Genomic DNA, 16,326 nt, shown 5'->3' on the forward strand with positions numbered 1-16,326 from the left:
TTGATATTGCTATTATTGTGCAGCATGTATCTAGGCGTGAATTATATACAACGTTATGTATTACAATACTGAATGCGAACTTTCTTAACACGAAAACAGTGCGACGAACCTTTGCCAAAAAAATATGAAGGAAAAATACAAACACTACCTTACTATTTTTACCGCTAAGATACAACCATTTTCCAAAGAAGTAAAAGGGATTAGTCGTGAGTATAGCTTTGGAACTTTCCCACTCATTACAAAACAAACAAGCAATTAAAATGTTGGGGAAACCAAAAGCTCCGCTGCAGAAGTAATGAAGTCATCTTAGTATTTCTCGTCCGAGGCTGTATGCAGACTTGTGTAGGTGTTCTCATCCAGACTCGCCAGATCGATGTAGTCCTAGGTGAGAGGGAAAAGGGACACATAGTGAAAGATGTCTGAGTACAATGAAACATGAACAAATTCAGACAAAGATCACGGTATTGCACCAGATACACAATATTGAATTATGACAAACAAATAGATTTTCATACATAACAATTTTTGTAATTCTTGTCATTGGCTAAATTGCATTCTGTGTGGACTATCAGGTCACATACTGTCAATAGATATAGATTAATACAGTAAACCAATTTCTATAAAACCATTACATTAAAAAAAGGCTTAGCCTAGTTACTGTTGAAATCACTTTGAATGAATGAGAGGTTGTCCTCACATTTTCAGTCTCCATCAGTGAATCCAGACTCTGCTGGATCTTCGGGAACTCCGGTCTCCCAGCGGGATCAGCATCCCAACAGTTCATCATCAGGGAGTAGCTGTAGTATTTCAGTAAAAAAGTTAGGCAACATTGCCTTCTTAATTCAAACAGTGCGAGATATATATATTCCAAATGCTACAGGGGTGTGCGTTTTTTCCTGAACAATCGAACATGTCAACCAGTATCTAGAAGATAAAGGACTTCATGCTCGGTCAACAACCTTCTGCCACTGTATTTTTTTCGAAAAGTCAATTGATATATATCATTGATAAAGGAATTTTAAATGTTTACACTTTTCTATGACTTCTGCTCTAAACTACTATACTGCTATCAATTAACAGTTCTTACTCACAGTTTGTCATCGCAGTGTTTTGGTTTGTCCATCTTGTATCCCTGCTGCACTCCGTCCATTACTTCTCGTTTGGACATACCAGGATACGGAGTGGCTCCTGAGGAAAACTACTTAAACTTACATTTGCAAAGTGTAATGGCCACAATTTATCAGCAAAGACCTGGTTAATTTTTCTAATGATAAATATTAAGTTCGTTACCTAAATTGTTAATATGGTTGGCAATATGTATGGCAATAACTTTGAATTGCATCATATAAACCCACCGAGAGTGACGATCTCCCAGAGCAGTACTCCGAAGGCCCAGACGTCCGTCTTGATGGTGTACTTCCGGTGGAAGAGCGACTCGGGGGCCATCCAGCGGATTGGCAGACGGGTCTGGGAACGATTTTCATATATCAATTAAAGTTAAGTAGATATCAGTCTTGTCAAATTTACAAAGGTTACAATAAAACACGAAAACATATGCTTAACGAACTTGAAGTCTATCAAACTTGTAGATAATAGCTACCTTAGTTGTTCTCTCATACTCATCCCCTTCTCGTGAGAAGCCGAAGTCAGACACCTTACAGGTCTTATCTTCGGCAACCAACACGTTTCTTGTCGCCAGGTCACGATGGAGGATCTGCAATAGGAACTGCTACTTGAGTGTTGGACTAAACATTAATTTTTGGCTTAAGACTGGACTAAGTTTTTATGATACATGCGTCTGTATTAGAATACAGAACTAACTGAAGATGCTTCACCTTTTTGGAAGACAGAAAGGTCATCCCCTTGGCCACGTCCCAGGCGAACTTGGTGAGGTCTCGTGAGGAGAGGGACTTGCTGCCGCCATGTAAGTTCCCGTATGTTTGCTGGGTGCGGCTGGTACGGAGGTTGGACTGGAGACTCCCTCCGGACACGTACTCAAGCAGCAGGTAGAACGGCTCTAATGACATACAAACGGAAACATGCAATCGCTCAGCTCTCTATACAATTAAGTCTGTAAGATATGTGAGAGCGGACGTCGTAACACCCTGGCACATCATTAAAAGAAAATCATTCAACTAGAAAGGCCGACATTTGCTTAAGAGCAAATACAGCATATTTCAGCCATACCCCTTCCCACGCAACATTGGACTGTTCCAAATCACCCCTGCGCAAAAATGGAACATCATCTTAACAGTACATTATCCCCCAAAGTGGACTGGTATTGTGAATTGATTCCAGGTAAAAACAGAGCTTGCTTCTATTTTTCAGAAAATGACAATAATCACACCTTCCATTCAGAAAATTTTCATCATGACTGAAAATTGTTGAATGACTTCATGTAATGTCATTAACAATTTTCAGTACGATACCTAGGTGTCAGTTTAAAAAAGTATAAGCTCCTTGTGATGTTGGTACATTTATTATTGCAGTGAACTTTTTTTATTCAAGTAGGGCATACGATTTAATAATTATCAAGCAGGTGCAGGTACTGTAGGAGCGTTTTTTTTCTTCAAGCTGTAAAACTGTTAAACTGTTTTACTTTGTATGCAATCAGCCATCAAGCCTATTCTTATTTTAGTTTAACAACTTCCTGCCAGACCCGGAAGATACGATTGAACCTTGTTCGAGGATTTATTTTCGTCTGTCTGGTCAGTCTGTTCATACCCTGGCGCTGAGAGTGTTTTCTTGGGCTGAAACTCTGGCAGTTTAAAGTTACTTACAATTTAAATGTTCAAAGTTTATGTCAAACAACAACAGCACTAGGAACACATGCATTTGCTCTGGAGAAAATACAGCAGTTTTCGCAAGTTCCAGTCCAGTGATAGAAATGTGGCCACTATAGACAGGTGGTCACTATAGAGAAAATGCTGATCTATTGACTAGAGATCATTAATCATATAAACATTGCACAGGTAAGCCAATTGTTTAGATGTACAATTAAGTTCAAATAATTCTGAAGAGAAATATTGATGAGAAAATAATCATTCTCGCCACTGTCTAACTTATAATTACGTATCAAAACTAAACGCAGATTTTCTAACTAACGCACCTTTCGCCGACTTCATCAAAGGACCGCCGGCTATCAATCAAACACGGCTGTTGATTAGACTTAGAAGTTAGAGTTTCAAACAGTCATGTGCTGTGTGCCAGTTGACAGACAGCGAACTTCATGCTACGTGATGTTTTACATTGCTTGGACCTTCTTTCCTACAGCGGTGCTTCTACAAAATATTTAGACTGTAACACTGAGTCCCACATGTTTTATAGAATAGAATTTGACGCAGAACAGCGTTTTTTGCTGGGTATTTTTCTTGAAACATGTCCGTGGGAAAATCAGCGAGGCGGCGACGTAGGGATATCAGACCGTCAACAAAAGTCGCACGGCGGCTAACGGCGCAGCGAAGATACTAGCGCTATAAATAAGCGCTTCAACTAAGGATGGCAACCCGTACAATATTTTTGTATACTGTTGAGCTAAGTAAAGTTTGTTGTTTATGAGGTTTTAGTTGTCTTTGAAGCTTTGACCCGAAATATTTTAAAGTCAAACTGCTGAAGAGAAGTAAGTGACTGCTACGATTATCGTAGATATGGCCCTAAAAAAACTGATAAAAGAAGCCTTCTCAATAGTCTAAAATGCAAGAGCTTCCGGGGGGGCTTCGCCCACCTGGGTCTCCCCCCACAGTGGCCCTGCCCCTGGACCCCGCCAGGGACATTCGGCGGCCCCCGGACCCCTGTCCGACGCTTTGAAAAAATCCTGGTGAGAAGTCTGTACGGCCTGAGTCTTCAAGTTAACGTATTGTGTGGTCCCGCTTATGAATATTAATTAGCCTTCGCTTTCCTCTTCGCTGATTGGCTGAACCATTAATTGAATTAACTCTTCCTGCCGGCTAGACGCAGGTGCAGATGTCGGGTCTGTGGGGTGAACGTCCGAAAGGTCATGGCATGGAGAACGAAAGAAAACAAATTTCCCCTAAAAAAAGTGCTATAATTAAGCCTTTTACAGTACTTTATGCCAAAAATTTTACTTGGATCATTTTACCAACTATCTTATGCCTATCTATACCAAATGTTACTCATACCAGGGTACAGGGGTGCAAAATATACCGTTATAAGACCGTCAACAACAGTCGCACGGAGCTAACAGCGCAGGGAAAATACCATCGCTAGCGTTTCAACTTCGGATAACAAGTTATAAGTACTGTTGAACTCAGTAACGTTAAAGTTTGTTTTTAGTTGCCTTTGACGGTTTGACCTGAAATAGTGTTACGCTAAACTCCTGAAGAGAAGTTAAGTGACTGCTGCGATTATCATAGATATGCCCCTAAGAACTGATACAATATAAAGCCTTCTGAATAGTCTAAAATGCGAGAGCCTTAGGCGGGCTTCGCTCCCCCAGGCGGGAACACTGCTATATACGGGATCATGAGGCCCCGCTTATGAATATTAATTAGCCTTTGGCCTCCTCTTCGCTGATTGGCTAGGTCTTTGATTCAATTAACTCTCCGGCTGACGCGCACAGGTGTGGCTCTGTGCGGGGTCACGGAAGGTCACGTCAGGAGGCCAAAAGAAAACAAATTTCCCCTCAGAAAAGTGCCAAAATTAATCATTTTAAAGTTGTTTATGTCGAAAATTTTACTTCAATCTTGTTACCAAGTATCTAATGCCTATCTATACCAAATTTCAGGTCATTTGATTGTAATACCAGGGTACAGGAGCCAAAAGTGTCCTTTTTTGGTCAAAAATTGGCAAAAAAATCGCAAAAATAAGCATTTTGTTGCACTGTACACCAAAAGTGTTATTGAATTTATATGAAGGGATTATCAAGGCACATCTCTGTCAAATTTCAGCTCATTTGGTTGTAATACCAGGGTACAGGGGCCAAAAGTGTCCTTTTTTGGTCAAAAATTGGTCAAAAAATCGCAAAAATAAGCATTTTGTTGTACTGTACACCAAAAGTGTTATTGAATTTATATGAAGGGATTATCAAGGCACATCTCTGTCAAATTTCAGCTCATTTGGTTGTAATACCAGGGTACAGGGGCCAAAAGTGTCCTTTTTTGGTCAAAAATTGGTCAAAAAATCGCAAAAATAAGCATTTTGTTGTACTGTACACCAAAAGTGTTATTGAATTTATATGAAGGGATTATCAAGGCACATCTCTGTCAAATTTCAGCTCATTTGGTTGTAATACCAGGGTACAGGGGCCAAAAGTGTCCTTTTTTGGTCAAAAATTGGTCAAAAAATCGCAAAAATAAGCATTTTGTTGTACTGTACACCAAAAGTGTTATCGAATTTATATGGGGGCATTATTAAGGCACATCTCTGTCAAATTTCAGCTCATTTGGTTGTAATACCAGGGTACAGGGGCCAAAATATACAGTTTTGGTCTAAAATTGACCAAAAAATCTCAATAAAATCATTTTAGAGGCAGATATGAAAAAACTGAGAAAAAAAACATCAAGGTATTGGCCCATTCTACCCCTGTGCCAAATTTCAGGTCATTCGGTCCAGGAACGGCGGAGATGAATCACTTTGAAGATTTGACAGGAGAAAGAAGAAAGAAAGAAAGAAACATTACGAATACAATATATTTCACCATACTATGTATGGCTGAAATATAATGAAAACAAATCAACAGATGTTAGAACACGCACAGTTTGATTAAGTCCTCTTCTAAAAAAAATTCAGAACTGCATGCATACTACCGAAAAATGACAAGGTGGAACTTAACCCTGTTCAGACCTAGGGAGGGGCTTTTAAGGCCTGTGCCAACTTTCATCTCGCATAACGCCAGAATGGCTTACGCTAGAGCTATACCAAATTTGGTAAGGTTTCCAAAAATTTCATGTCCAACTATGTTGGAAAAAATTCCCACGTTTTCGTTTTTCCATGGCACGGTATGAATACGGTTAACACCTACCCGTGTTCGTGCAGTAGCCCAGAAACGACACGACATTTGGGTGAGTCCCGATGAGTTTCAGGACCGCCAACTCTTTGAAAAAAGCACCAGAAGCATCCTTTGTAATCCCTGAATAATCAATATATCAGCAAATCATTGAACTACCTCATCTGTGTCAAATATAAGTTTCACAAATATTCCACATATTCCTCAATTTTGCTTCAAATCGAGCCCGTCATATATCAAAGCTGTGAAAATTCTGCATGATATATTCAAATCATTATGCTATTGCTAGTTTGGGATGCCATTAGTTTTAATTATTGGGTTGTGTCTCAAGAATGACAATGGTTAGAATCATGTTCGAAACGCCCTGGCTTACCTTTCACTGTCTTCACGACCAATGTAGTCATACCGGGAAGCCCTGCAATCTTCCAGGCTTCAGCCTTGTAGACCTCTCCGAACTCGCCTTCTCCAAGTTGATTTTTGATTTCCAGCCGATCTCGTGGAAACTCCGATGGTGTCTTCACATCTTCATACGCCATATCTGCTGAGGACTGTATAAAGGGAAAGGTTTTGTTTTCATAACACACACTTTTATATTGTTTGTTTAAATCCAAGGAGGACAAAAGTACTAAGGATCCACCATGATGTACAAATATACGAACAAAATTTGATTTCTTCTTAAAAAATAAATAAAATACCTCGTCCTTACTGCGTGCTGTCAACCCCTGATACGTGTGATCAGACTGCACAAACATATAAATACAAAGCATTCTAACGCGTTTTTGTACCAAAAGGAATTAGTCAGAATAAGGAGTCCATCTTTTTTCACATACACCTGTGACTAGTTAAATCCGTTGTAACGATACGTGGAATTAATATATAATCTTTAAAATAATTCATTAATCTTAGTAGGGATGATGTTTCTACTTTTCTCCTTCTTCCTCTCCTTTTTTCTCATTCCTCTCACGTTTCCTTTCTCTGTATATATAATAGCTGTTTCCATGGTAGCGAAAATGCAACACTTATCATGTGATATGTTTCTTACTGTCCGTTTGTGGGCTATCCGTAGACTCTGGTAACCGTCGTCTGACTTGCCATGCTGGAAGTGGAAGGAAGCACAATTGACGTTTCTTACATATTCGAATATCTGATAGAATCATATTGCAAGCAAAACTTACTTGTAGAAAATAACTGAAAATGTTACTGTCGTTCGAAGGGTGTTTAAAGTATCTTAAAGTCAATTCTATATATATATATTTACTAACGTAATATCAATATCAGTATGTAACGTTATATGGTTGCGTTACATTTATGATCTTGCCTGTAATTTCTTACCATGTGGTCCAGTTGCAAGTTGTTGGAATCATTTTCGACAGCTTTTCCTGAAATAACAAGTATTTGTTTTTGGAAAGGGGAAACGTTTTGATAATAAGTCATGTCTTGTGAAGAATTTTGTATACGTGTATAATAAGAAAGCAGTGAAATGACACGGTTAAGCGTACCGTTAGCTGACCTCCTTCTCTTATTAGTGAACACGCGCACGCCAGCACCAATGATAGCCAAAAGCCCAACTACGGATCCGGATACTGCAGGTATGATGATGTTTGTGTTGCTGTTTCCACCTGCTGTAAGGAAACAAGGGTGGTGATAAAAAGTCAATGTCCTAAACCATACAATTGTCTCAAACATCCATGCCTTAGATGCAATTTTAATTGTTATATTTGTACTTACCAGAAGATTTTTTTATGTTGTAGCAACACCGTGGAGACAGACAGATTACCAAGACTTCCTGTTCCAACTTATTCCTTGAGAGTGTTATATGTGATTGCATGATTCTTACATAGTGGCAACTTTTCATATTCCAGACAATCAAAAAAGGTGTTTGACCAATATCAACCTTAACTTCAGTTACAATTTAGCGTGTATTAGAATATACTTCTTACCCTTGGTACATTTCTCAAATGTGTATGCAGGTTTATTTGTCATGACAAATAAACTTGTGTAAAGCATGTAGAAATATAACCAACCACAGTACCTTAAAGTTATTGAGACGACTTTTCCTACCTTTTATGGTCTCAGATGGCCCATGTAGTTATTCTGTTACATATGATATATTCAGTACTGATATCTTCCTATTGACCTAATGCAGCTGCTAAATCTCCTTATTGTACCAATGATATTCATTAAAGATTTATTTCTGGAGTGTTATATCACTTGACACTGGAAGGTTATTTGCATAATTTGACAAATTATATTTTTACAGTAGTTCTATAGACAATATGAATAGTGGTAGCCCCCATCCAGCAGCATTAGGGTGGTATGATATTTTATTCAATCCGTCCAACCTGAACTAAAACCTAAATCTCTTGAAATACCTAAGCCAAATTGTACAGCAGAATTTACTATTCAAAATGTCCTTGTCAATCCCATTCATAGATGGCAAGCTGCTGGCAACTTTAAAAAGTTCAGAAAGCTGTTGCAGTCAGAGTGAACACCCAGCAAACATCCCCCAAAATCAATGAGCAGTTGCTTAGAGGGGGAAACAATTTCATCATATTTTTGCAGTGACAAAATGCAACAAACGATACCAAATTTAAAACAGAACAAAGCCTCTACCGTACTATAGATTAAGCAGGCCCAAAAATCAAGCGAATATGACTAGCCCCAAACTACAAATTACCTGCATACAATACGAAAATGGCATCCCCAAAGAAACAACAAGAAACACAGGAAAAATCATACACGTACCTTTGTCTTACACTCAAGCTCTATACATTTCTCCTCCACTTTAGAAAGTTGTACCTTCTGCTGATTGCCAAACAGGGTAAAGGAACTTGTACCAGAACTTTAAACTCAGTACTACACAGCTCTCAAAACACCACAAACTCGGACTAAGAAGCAAACTCAAACTGTACCTAACAAATACAGCAACAGATACTAGCTAGACTAGGTATGTCATCTGGCAGGTCAGACACTGTTGATACAAAGTAACCTGATACATTGAAGGTGACACACTGGCCGCTGCAGCACAACAGATTATGGTTCTACTTGTAAACCCAACCAAGCAGATATTGGGGGGATGCCCCAACCACACCAAAACAGGGTCAACCTATACAGTATCAAGTTCAAGCACTAGGAGGCCCACAATCAAACCTCACCACCAGGACACCACCAACAACTCACGTACCAAATAGCAACACAATGGCACCTTGCGTTCCGGAGATACAGCACACGCCCCGTGCCCGCACAAAAGGTAACCTAAAATGTCAAGTTCAAGCACCAAGGGCGCCAAAATCAAAATTGAGAATTATTCAGCCACCGCCGACACATGTGCCAAATATCATCGCACCGGCACCAACCGTTCAGAAGATATAACTCCGGAAATACCCCTCCCGGACACAAAATTCGACCTGCCGCGTCAAGTTCAAACGCGACAAGGCCCAAAGTCAATCCTAGGCAACAGGCAACAACTTCCCACCCATGCACCAAAAATCGTCGCAATGGTGCGTATCGTTCCGGACACACAGCGCCAAAAGTGCCCCCAAAACACCAAAAATGCCACCTTCAATGTCAAGTTCAAGCGCCAGGGAGCCCAAAATCAAACCTGAGTGTCAGGCCACCACCCCCAACCCACGTACCAAAAATCGTCGTGCTCGCACTATCCGTTCTCGAGATACAGCGCCCTAAATCCCCAGCTTCCAAATTTTCCCACGCCCGTGAAAACTATACCTGCATACATGCAGGTAATCAGGGATCCGGCAGACATAGTCCAGGAAAAGTCTTGTACTGGTGGGTTGGCCGCCGTTACTGAACATTCCATTGGACATCATATCCAGCTGTAATACTCACTCCTTCTGGTGGGAAAGCCCATAGATGTGGAGCTATGGCAGGATATTTGTAGGAATTCGTGTTTGTTATAAAGTTCTAGTAGCTTGAAAATTTGTCTTTCCTTGAACTTGTAGTGTAGTGATGCGCCTATATAGGAATAGCATTAAACAAAGCTTACAGCTAAGTGTACAAAGGTTACGTGCAGCATGCCATTCAGTGTAATAAAGCCAGCTGTTGCACAGAGAACAGGACTATTAATTAAGTCAAATAAAAAGTTGGCTATAATAACTGTACAAGATACATAAACAGAATGATCAATGCACCTTCTGAAATCCTGTCTGTCTTTACTTTGAATTGTCTAAGGCAGTTAATTTTCAAGTAACAGCGCCTGTCATTGATGCTGCATGATATGTGGGTTTGCAGTCTGCCCATTTGTGCATGACAGGAAAATACTGTGATAGTCAGCTATATATATCTTGCTGGATACATTGATGTTCGCCTGCAATATAGCAGTGTTGCGGCAGGAACTAAGGCCTAAGGTAAGGTAAGCCCCAGAATAAAAAGCAACAATAACAACACCGCGTTCTCTAAGTTTCTACATTTACCAAATAATGCAGAGATAAACAAAAAAGTACTTACAGTTGACAACCAGCTTTATTAAATCGCTGTCCGTGTCCCCTACGTCATTACTGGCCGTACATTTATACTGCCCTGCATGTACACGCTGTACGTTATGTATGGTCAGTGTTCCTCCGTTGTTAGTCGTGGTTCCAAAGTTTACGTCCCGTTCAGCCTGTCCCTGGGCTGTGAACTTCCATGTGTATGACGGGTCGGGAACTGCGCTGGTAGAATTGCACGTCAGGGTCACAATTGTTGTGTCTAATACCGGGCTGGCGCTGATGGTCAGGTGAGGTTTGGACGGGGCATCTGGGGGAAAGTTTACATAAACAACATTTAACAATGTTCCCTTGTAAAGTGTTTATTATGATCACAAAAAAATACATCAAATAATTTGGTGATACAGGAAGAAACAAGATGTGTTTTTTTTATAAGTTTGTTATGTGAATATGCAGAGACTTACATTGCACAATGACAACAGTTGACGCTGTTCCAGTCCCAGTGCTGTTATCATGAAGTGTGTTTTGCGCTGTGCACACGTAGGTACTAGCGTTTCCCTTTTGGATGTTTGAAATTGATAGCGTAGCGTTGTTGGACACAACTGTTGGGCTGTCCTGTTTCTTCCACTCCACACTGCTGACAGCAGGGTTAGCAGCGGCAACACACTGGACAGTTAAGTCATCGTTCTCCTTTACTGTCACGTTTTCTGGAGCTGACACATCTGGGGCATCTGAGACGGAACAAAATATAACTTTAAAATTGAGTAAAGGAGAAATACCAAACGTTCATCTCATGCCATTTGTACAATCATTTAAAGATTCAATCCAAACCAAAGTTTATTTCAAAACTTTTTATCATTATGAGAATAAACTTACGTTGTACGTCTAGTGTTGTAGAAGCCGTGTCAGCTCTTCCAATATTGTTGCTGACATCACAAGTATACACCACGTCATGTTGGTTCCTCTGCACATTACTGATGGTCAGCACCCCATCACTCTGACTAAACTGGTCTTCATGAGCAGAGTTGATGGTACGGTTTCCCTCCTTCCAGATGTAGGTGAAGTTATTTGGATTGCCCTCGGCAGGGCAAGAGAAATTTGCTGTCTGACCGACGATGACTGTTGTGGTCACCGGAGGCGTGGGGGTGATCTGTGCTGGGTCTAGGTTAGATAGAACGTTTCAAATGGTATGAGCAACGTAAATATTATCAAGATACTCAATGGACAATTATGGTATCAGGAATAAAAAGCTACGCTTTCTTATAATATGAGCATTCTGAAGTGTTGGGGCGACATAATATGTATACAACGTTTTTTTAGACAGTTGGGTGTATGGAATTTAAATAAAAATGACACGAATTAATCATTTGCTTTTGTAGACAGCAATGATATCTAATAATATTTGAACATAAAATAAGTAGTGACAGTAGGCAAATGTGTAGAAATATAACTCACATGTGACATTAAGCGTAGTCTCAACTTCAAGATCCATCTGCAGCACACTCTGACTGACGACACATTTATAGGAGACGCCGGTGTCGTTTTTAGTCGGTGTGAAGGTGTACTGCCGTGATGACGTCACACTCCCGTCAGTCTCCTCCACATCAGTCTGATCCTCAGCCTCCCCAGTCCTGTTCTCATCTCCTCTGTACCAGCCGATGGTAGCAGCAGGGTACCCTCCAGCCGTGGTACAGGTCAGGGTCAGGGGATACTCGGTACTGGGGGTGCCGGAGAGGGAGATGGTCGGGGGGCCGGTGCGGCCTAGAGGGAAAACTCCCACGTTTAACGAAAGAGAAATTTGGAGAGACCTACAGGCTGCATAACCTAACAAGAAGAGCTCGCCAAGATATCCATGCTTTCCTATGAGATGCATTTTATTAATCCCATCAATCAATCAATTAGTCTGTCTCCAAACATGTCAATAAAAGGTACAAGGCTATTAAAACGATGATAACCAAAATACATACCTAAGCTACAAATGGCAAACAAGCTTGTGATTTATTCATCACAGGTGTGTAATTAGCTTTTGATTAATGATACCTGGTAGAAACTATTCTTCAGCGTTTGCAATATATCGCTACTTCATAAAGTGTCATTGGGGTGGGATCCTATCATCAATGCTGGTACTGGACTGATGAGCACAACTTAACTTTGAGAATTTAACCTTGGACATGATTTTTGACCGAAATAGTTATTATTTATCTTTATTTTGATTCATACTTCTTTCTTACCGAAGACAGTGAGGACAGCAGAATCTGGTCCCACCACTAAAGGTCCGGACACAGTAACAGTACAATAGAACTCCCCGTTATCACTCAGGCTGGTGTTCTGGATCCGAAGACTTGCCCGGCCTACAATGTCTATGTCTCTGTCTCTGTATTCGTTATAACGACCGTTGTTAATGGGTCCAGCTCCATGTCTATGTACAGTTGTACTTGCATCAGGGACCACATGACCATCTTTAGTCCAGGTTACTGCTGCTCCTTGGTCAGGATTGATGGTACAGTTGATAATGGCCTGCTGACCCACAAGAACGCCTTGTGGTGCCATTACTGTGACTGTTACATCTGCCAGGGTAACTGAAAAAATAATATTCGTAAGATAGAAAAAATCTATCTAAATGTTTTACTAGTCGTAGTCTTTCGATGATTCAGTACCTTTCTATGTTACTTTTTTTATTTCTTGAAATTTTTTTACCCTTGAGAACAAACGAAGGACCCACTGATTAAGTTTTAAGATACTTCAATATTTAAGGTACCACAATCAATAGGTTCTGAAGTTTCATTGACCACAGACAGACACAAACAGACACACCCGTCTTGGAATAGCTCACTCCAACTAACGGAATGTTCAGCTACATATGATAATGTAACCTGACCCTTTTTCTAGCCAAGGGGAAACAGGCAACAGAACCCTAAACAGAAGCAAACCAGTGGCCTGAGAAGTAAACCAAACAGATGTAGGTGGGGGGCATTGTGACCAAACTGGCCCTGCAGCTCCAGGGCATGCCACAAGGGGGCTCAAACTAATATTACTTCCGACTTACATTGAAAGGTATGCGGCCCCAAAAAACACAACATGTCCATACCCAAACACACTAAAATTAACAGGCCTGCGGAAGTGTCAAGTTCAAAGGGGTCTAAAATCAAACCTGTGTCAGGCAACCGCCCCAAACCTCCCCCAACCTATGTACTAGATATTATCGCAATCACCCCTTTGATCTGGAGATATAGCACCAGAAATGCCCCTTCAGCACACAAAAGGCTACCCGCAGCGTCAACTTCAAACACAAGGGGGCCTAAAATCAACCCTGAGCATCAGGCAACCACCCCAACCAGTGTACCAAATATAATCCGTTCACACGTTTCGTTCAGACATAGCGCCGGAAACGCCCCTTCCACACACTCCCATTCTATATAAAAGTATACCTGCATTCCATGCATGTAACAAATGACTGGTGAAACCATAATCAACACAATGTCACACACCACGGAAAAAAACACAACTGACACAAACTATAACTACGCTACAGAGTATGTTACCTGCGTTCACTTCTTTTATGTTCAAGTATTAGGGAGTTTCCTATCAAGTCGGTTTTAACTAACAAAATCACACGAATGACTATGACTACGTCATAATTACGTAATATTAAGGCATAAGGATACCAAGATTACAGGAGTAATTACAAAATACACCTGCAAATTTGGCGATCATATAATAATTTATGGCAGGGGATGTCCAATTGATTATTAAAAAACAAACACCCTACCAACATGAGCCTAATGCAAAATGCAAGTCCAAGTCACCGTCTTAATCTATTTTTCAAAGCTATCACTTGGAATATTTCTGAGGCTGTAACACTTTGGGAAACATATTGAGTCGTACAAAGCAAAGTACGACTTGCGTACACAAGACAAAATGCCTTACCTGGGTAGATCGACAGAAGCGAGAGTAATAGCCACACTATGGGCAGCCCTCGTCTCCTTCTATCCATACATGCGATATAACGTGCGATATTCATGGCGTTTTCGCAAAGACTTTAAAGATATGACACTCTGAACTGAGTACGCTCAGAACGACAAAGCATGCACTGTGTTAACTTCCGGGTAGGTCATTCGTGTTCTCAGATTCGGTATAGTAACCAGGCTAATGGCAAATACAGAAAAAAGCATAACTATTGGGAATGAAGTTACTTTTCTTGGCAATAACAGAAGAGAGAAGGAGGAAAACAGCCAACGACGTATCTAATAACGCTATCTTAAAGTTATCAAAAAAAATTATAGCTAAGCCGCACACTAGGTACATGTGACTTGTTACATATTTTTCTAAAACCTAAATCATCTGAAACTTCTATTAATCCCGATGTTTATTCTTATTTTGATTGCATGAAAGTTTCTGAAATTACACTCATCTCACTTGGCTGCAAATCGGACTTCTTCTTTATAACGTGGCGAAGCAGTTACGTATTTTATGTCCTGATCTTTACAGTTACCGTACTAATCAATAGAAATCTTGATACTTTATTGGTATTATTATTATTTAAAGTTTATACAGTAGAAGCCGCTTAATTGCACGGCCTATTTGCCAGTGAATTTCGTGCAATTATCCGGCTGGTGCAATGATGCGAAGTTATCTAACTGGACCGCACCGGTTTGGGATTTGGGGATTCCGTGCAGTTAACAGAAGTGTGCTTTAATCCGTTGTGCAATTAACTGGCTTCTACTGTACTGTAAAAATCAACCATTTAACCCATGAATTCTCAAAATGTTTTTCTTTAGAATTTACAAGATGGAATGCATTTATTTTTCTCCAGGTTGTATACCCTAGGTATGGGATAAATACTTGAAAGGAGTAAACATGACCAAAGGATTATGTCCGTTCTAGCAGTATGAAGTTTCACAGATGTCCTGTTGTTGTTGTTTTGTATGTAATGATTAATTGTTTATTTCAACAGGTGAATAAGGTTAGTTCTTTTGATGAAGATAAAAAGACTTAGGACTGAAATTCGGGATGATTTCTCCTGCTAAAAATAAGGGGTGTTTGCCTCATTATGCGTAATTTGTATCTTATGTATAATACGTGGCTCATGAGTAAATTTCGGTAGAGAAGAACGAATCGCCCCCATTTAAGAGATACGTGCGACGCTAACCTAATGTCATTGATAAGGTGAGAATAAAGTGGTTGGTTGAAAGCCAATGATGAGCTCATGAGGATAAGGTGATTGGTCGATGGTCACTGATGAGGATAATCTGGTTCGTTGTTCACCGACGTCATTTCTCTGTTATCCTGGCAACCGACAGCTTGTGCTGTCCAATTTATTGGTTACGTTTGAGTCGGCGAAATACGTCTTTCAGTCATTACGATGTTTCCAAATGACGTGAACACGTCCTTGCCGGGTACATGAATAATCCAAACTATGGCGATCTACAAGGACAACCACCACGACGCTTATAGATAGTTCATATCTACAATACATATGGATTAGTTATTTACATGTTCTCGATACAAGTAGTTGAATTTTCCTTCATACGTACTCGCATTACTGACATAATTTAAAATGGTAAATCATTCCGATGTAGTGTTGCTATCGATGGAGATTGCGTAATGCGATTCTTCTTTACTTGATTATGCAAGAGACGGGGTGTTAGGGACATACGTTAGGGACATAATTGCAAGCATTGGCCCATTAGAAGACAATTGCACCGACACCATGCGTCCTTTATCATTCTCGGTCTATGCTGCCTACATACCAAATACCATGTAAATTTGTCGTTCCTTTGTTCAGTTATCCTCTTTAGAAGTTTCCGACAAAAACTCATATGCGGTTCCAGAGCAACCTGCTGACGTTATGGTGGCCGTCCAGTGCGGTCCTATTGTTAATCAAGGATAACCCACGTACTATTTATTATACAACCTGTC

The 16,326-nt window shown here is 40.2% G+C and overlaps 1 protein-coding gene across 1 annotated transcript; it reads right to left on the reverse strand.

Annotated features, from left to right (window-relative positions):
* Positions 1 to 306: 306 nt before the first annotated feature.
* On the reverse strand, positions 307 to 12,957 carry LOC118420064 (fibroblast growth factor receptor 2-like). Its single transcript, XM_035826769.1, has 14 exons — positions 12,639 to 12,957; positions 11,863 to 12,168; positions 11,284 to 11,568; positions 10,872 to 11,138; positions 10,521 to 10,717; positions 7,008 to 7,061; positions 6,339 to 6,513; positions 5,981 to 6,088; positions 1,836 to 2,017; positions 1,601 to 1,714; positions 1,356 to 1,467; positions 1,092 to 1,188; positions 698 to 797; positions 307 to 381 (listed from the first exon to the last, which is right to left on the reverse strand). Exons 1-14 carry the CDS (start codon positions 12,955 to 12,957, stop codon positions 307 to 309), a joined length of 2,391 nt encoding a protein of 796 aa, XP_035682662.1.
* Between the last annotated feature and the right edge of the window lie 3,369 nt (positions 12,958 to 16,326).

The sequence above is a fragment of the Branchiostoma floridae genome, chromosome 7, assembly GCF_000003815.2.
Source record: "Branchiostoma floridae strain S238N-H82 chromosome 7, Bfl_VNyyK, whole genome shotgun sequence".
NCBI classification, from domain to species: Eukaryota; Metazoa; Chordata; class Leptocardii; order Amphioxiformes; family Branchiostomatidae; genus Branchiostoma; species Branchiostoma floridae.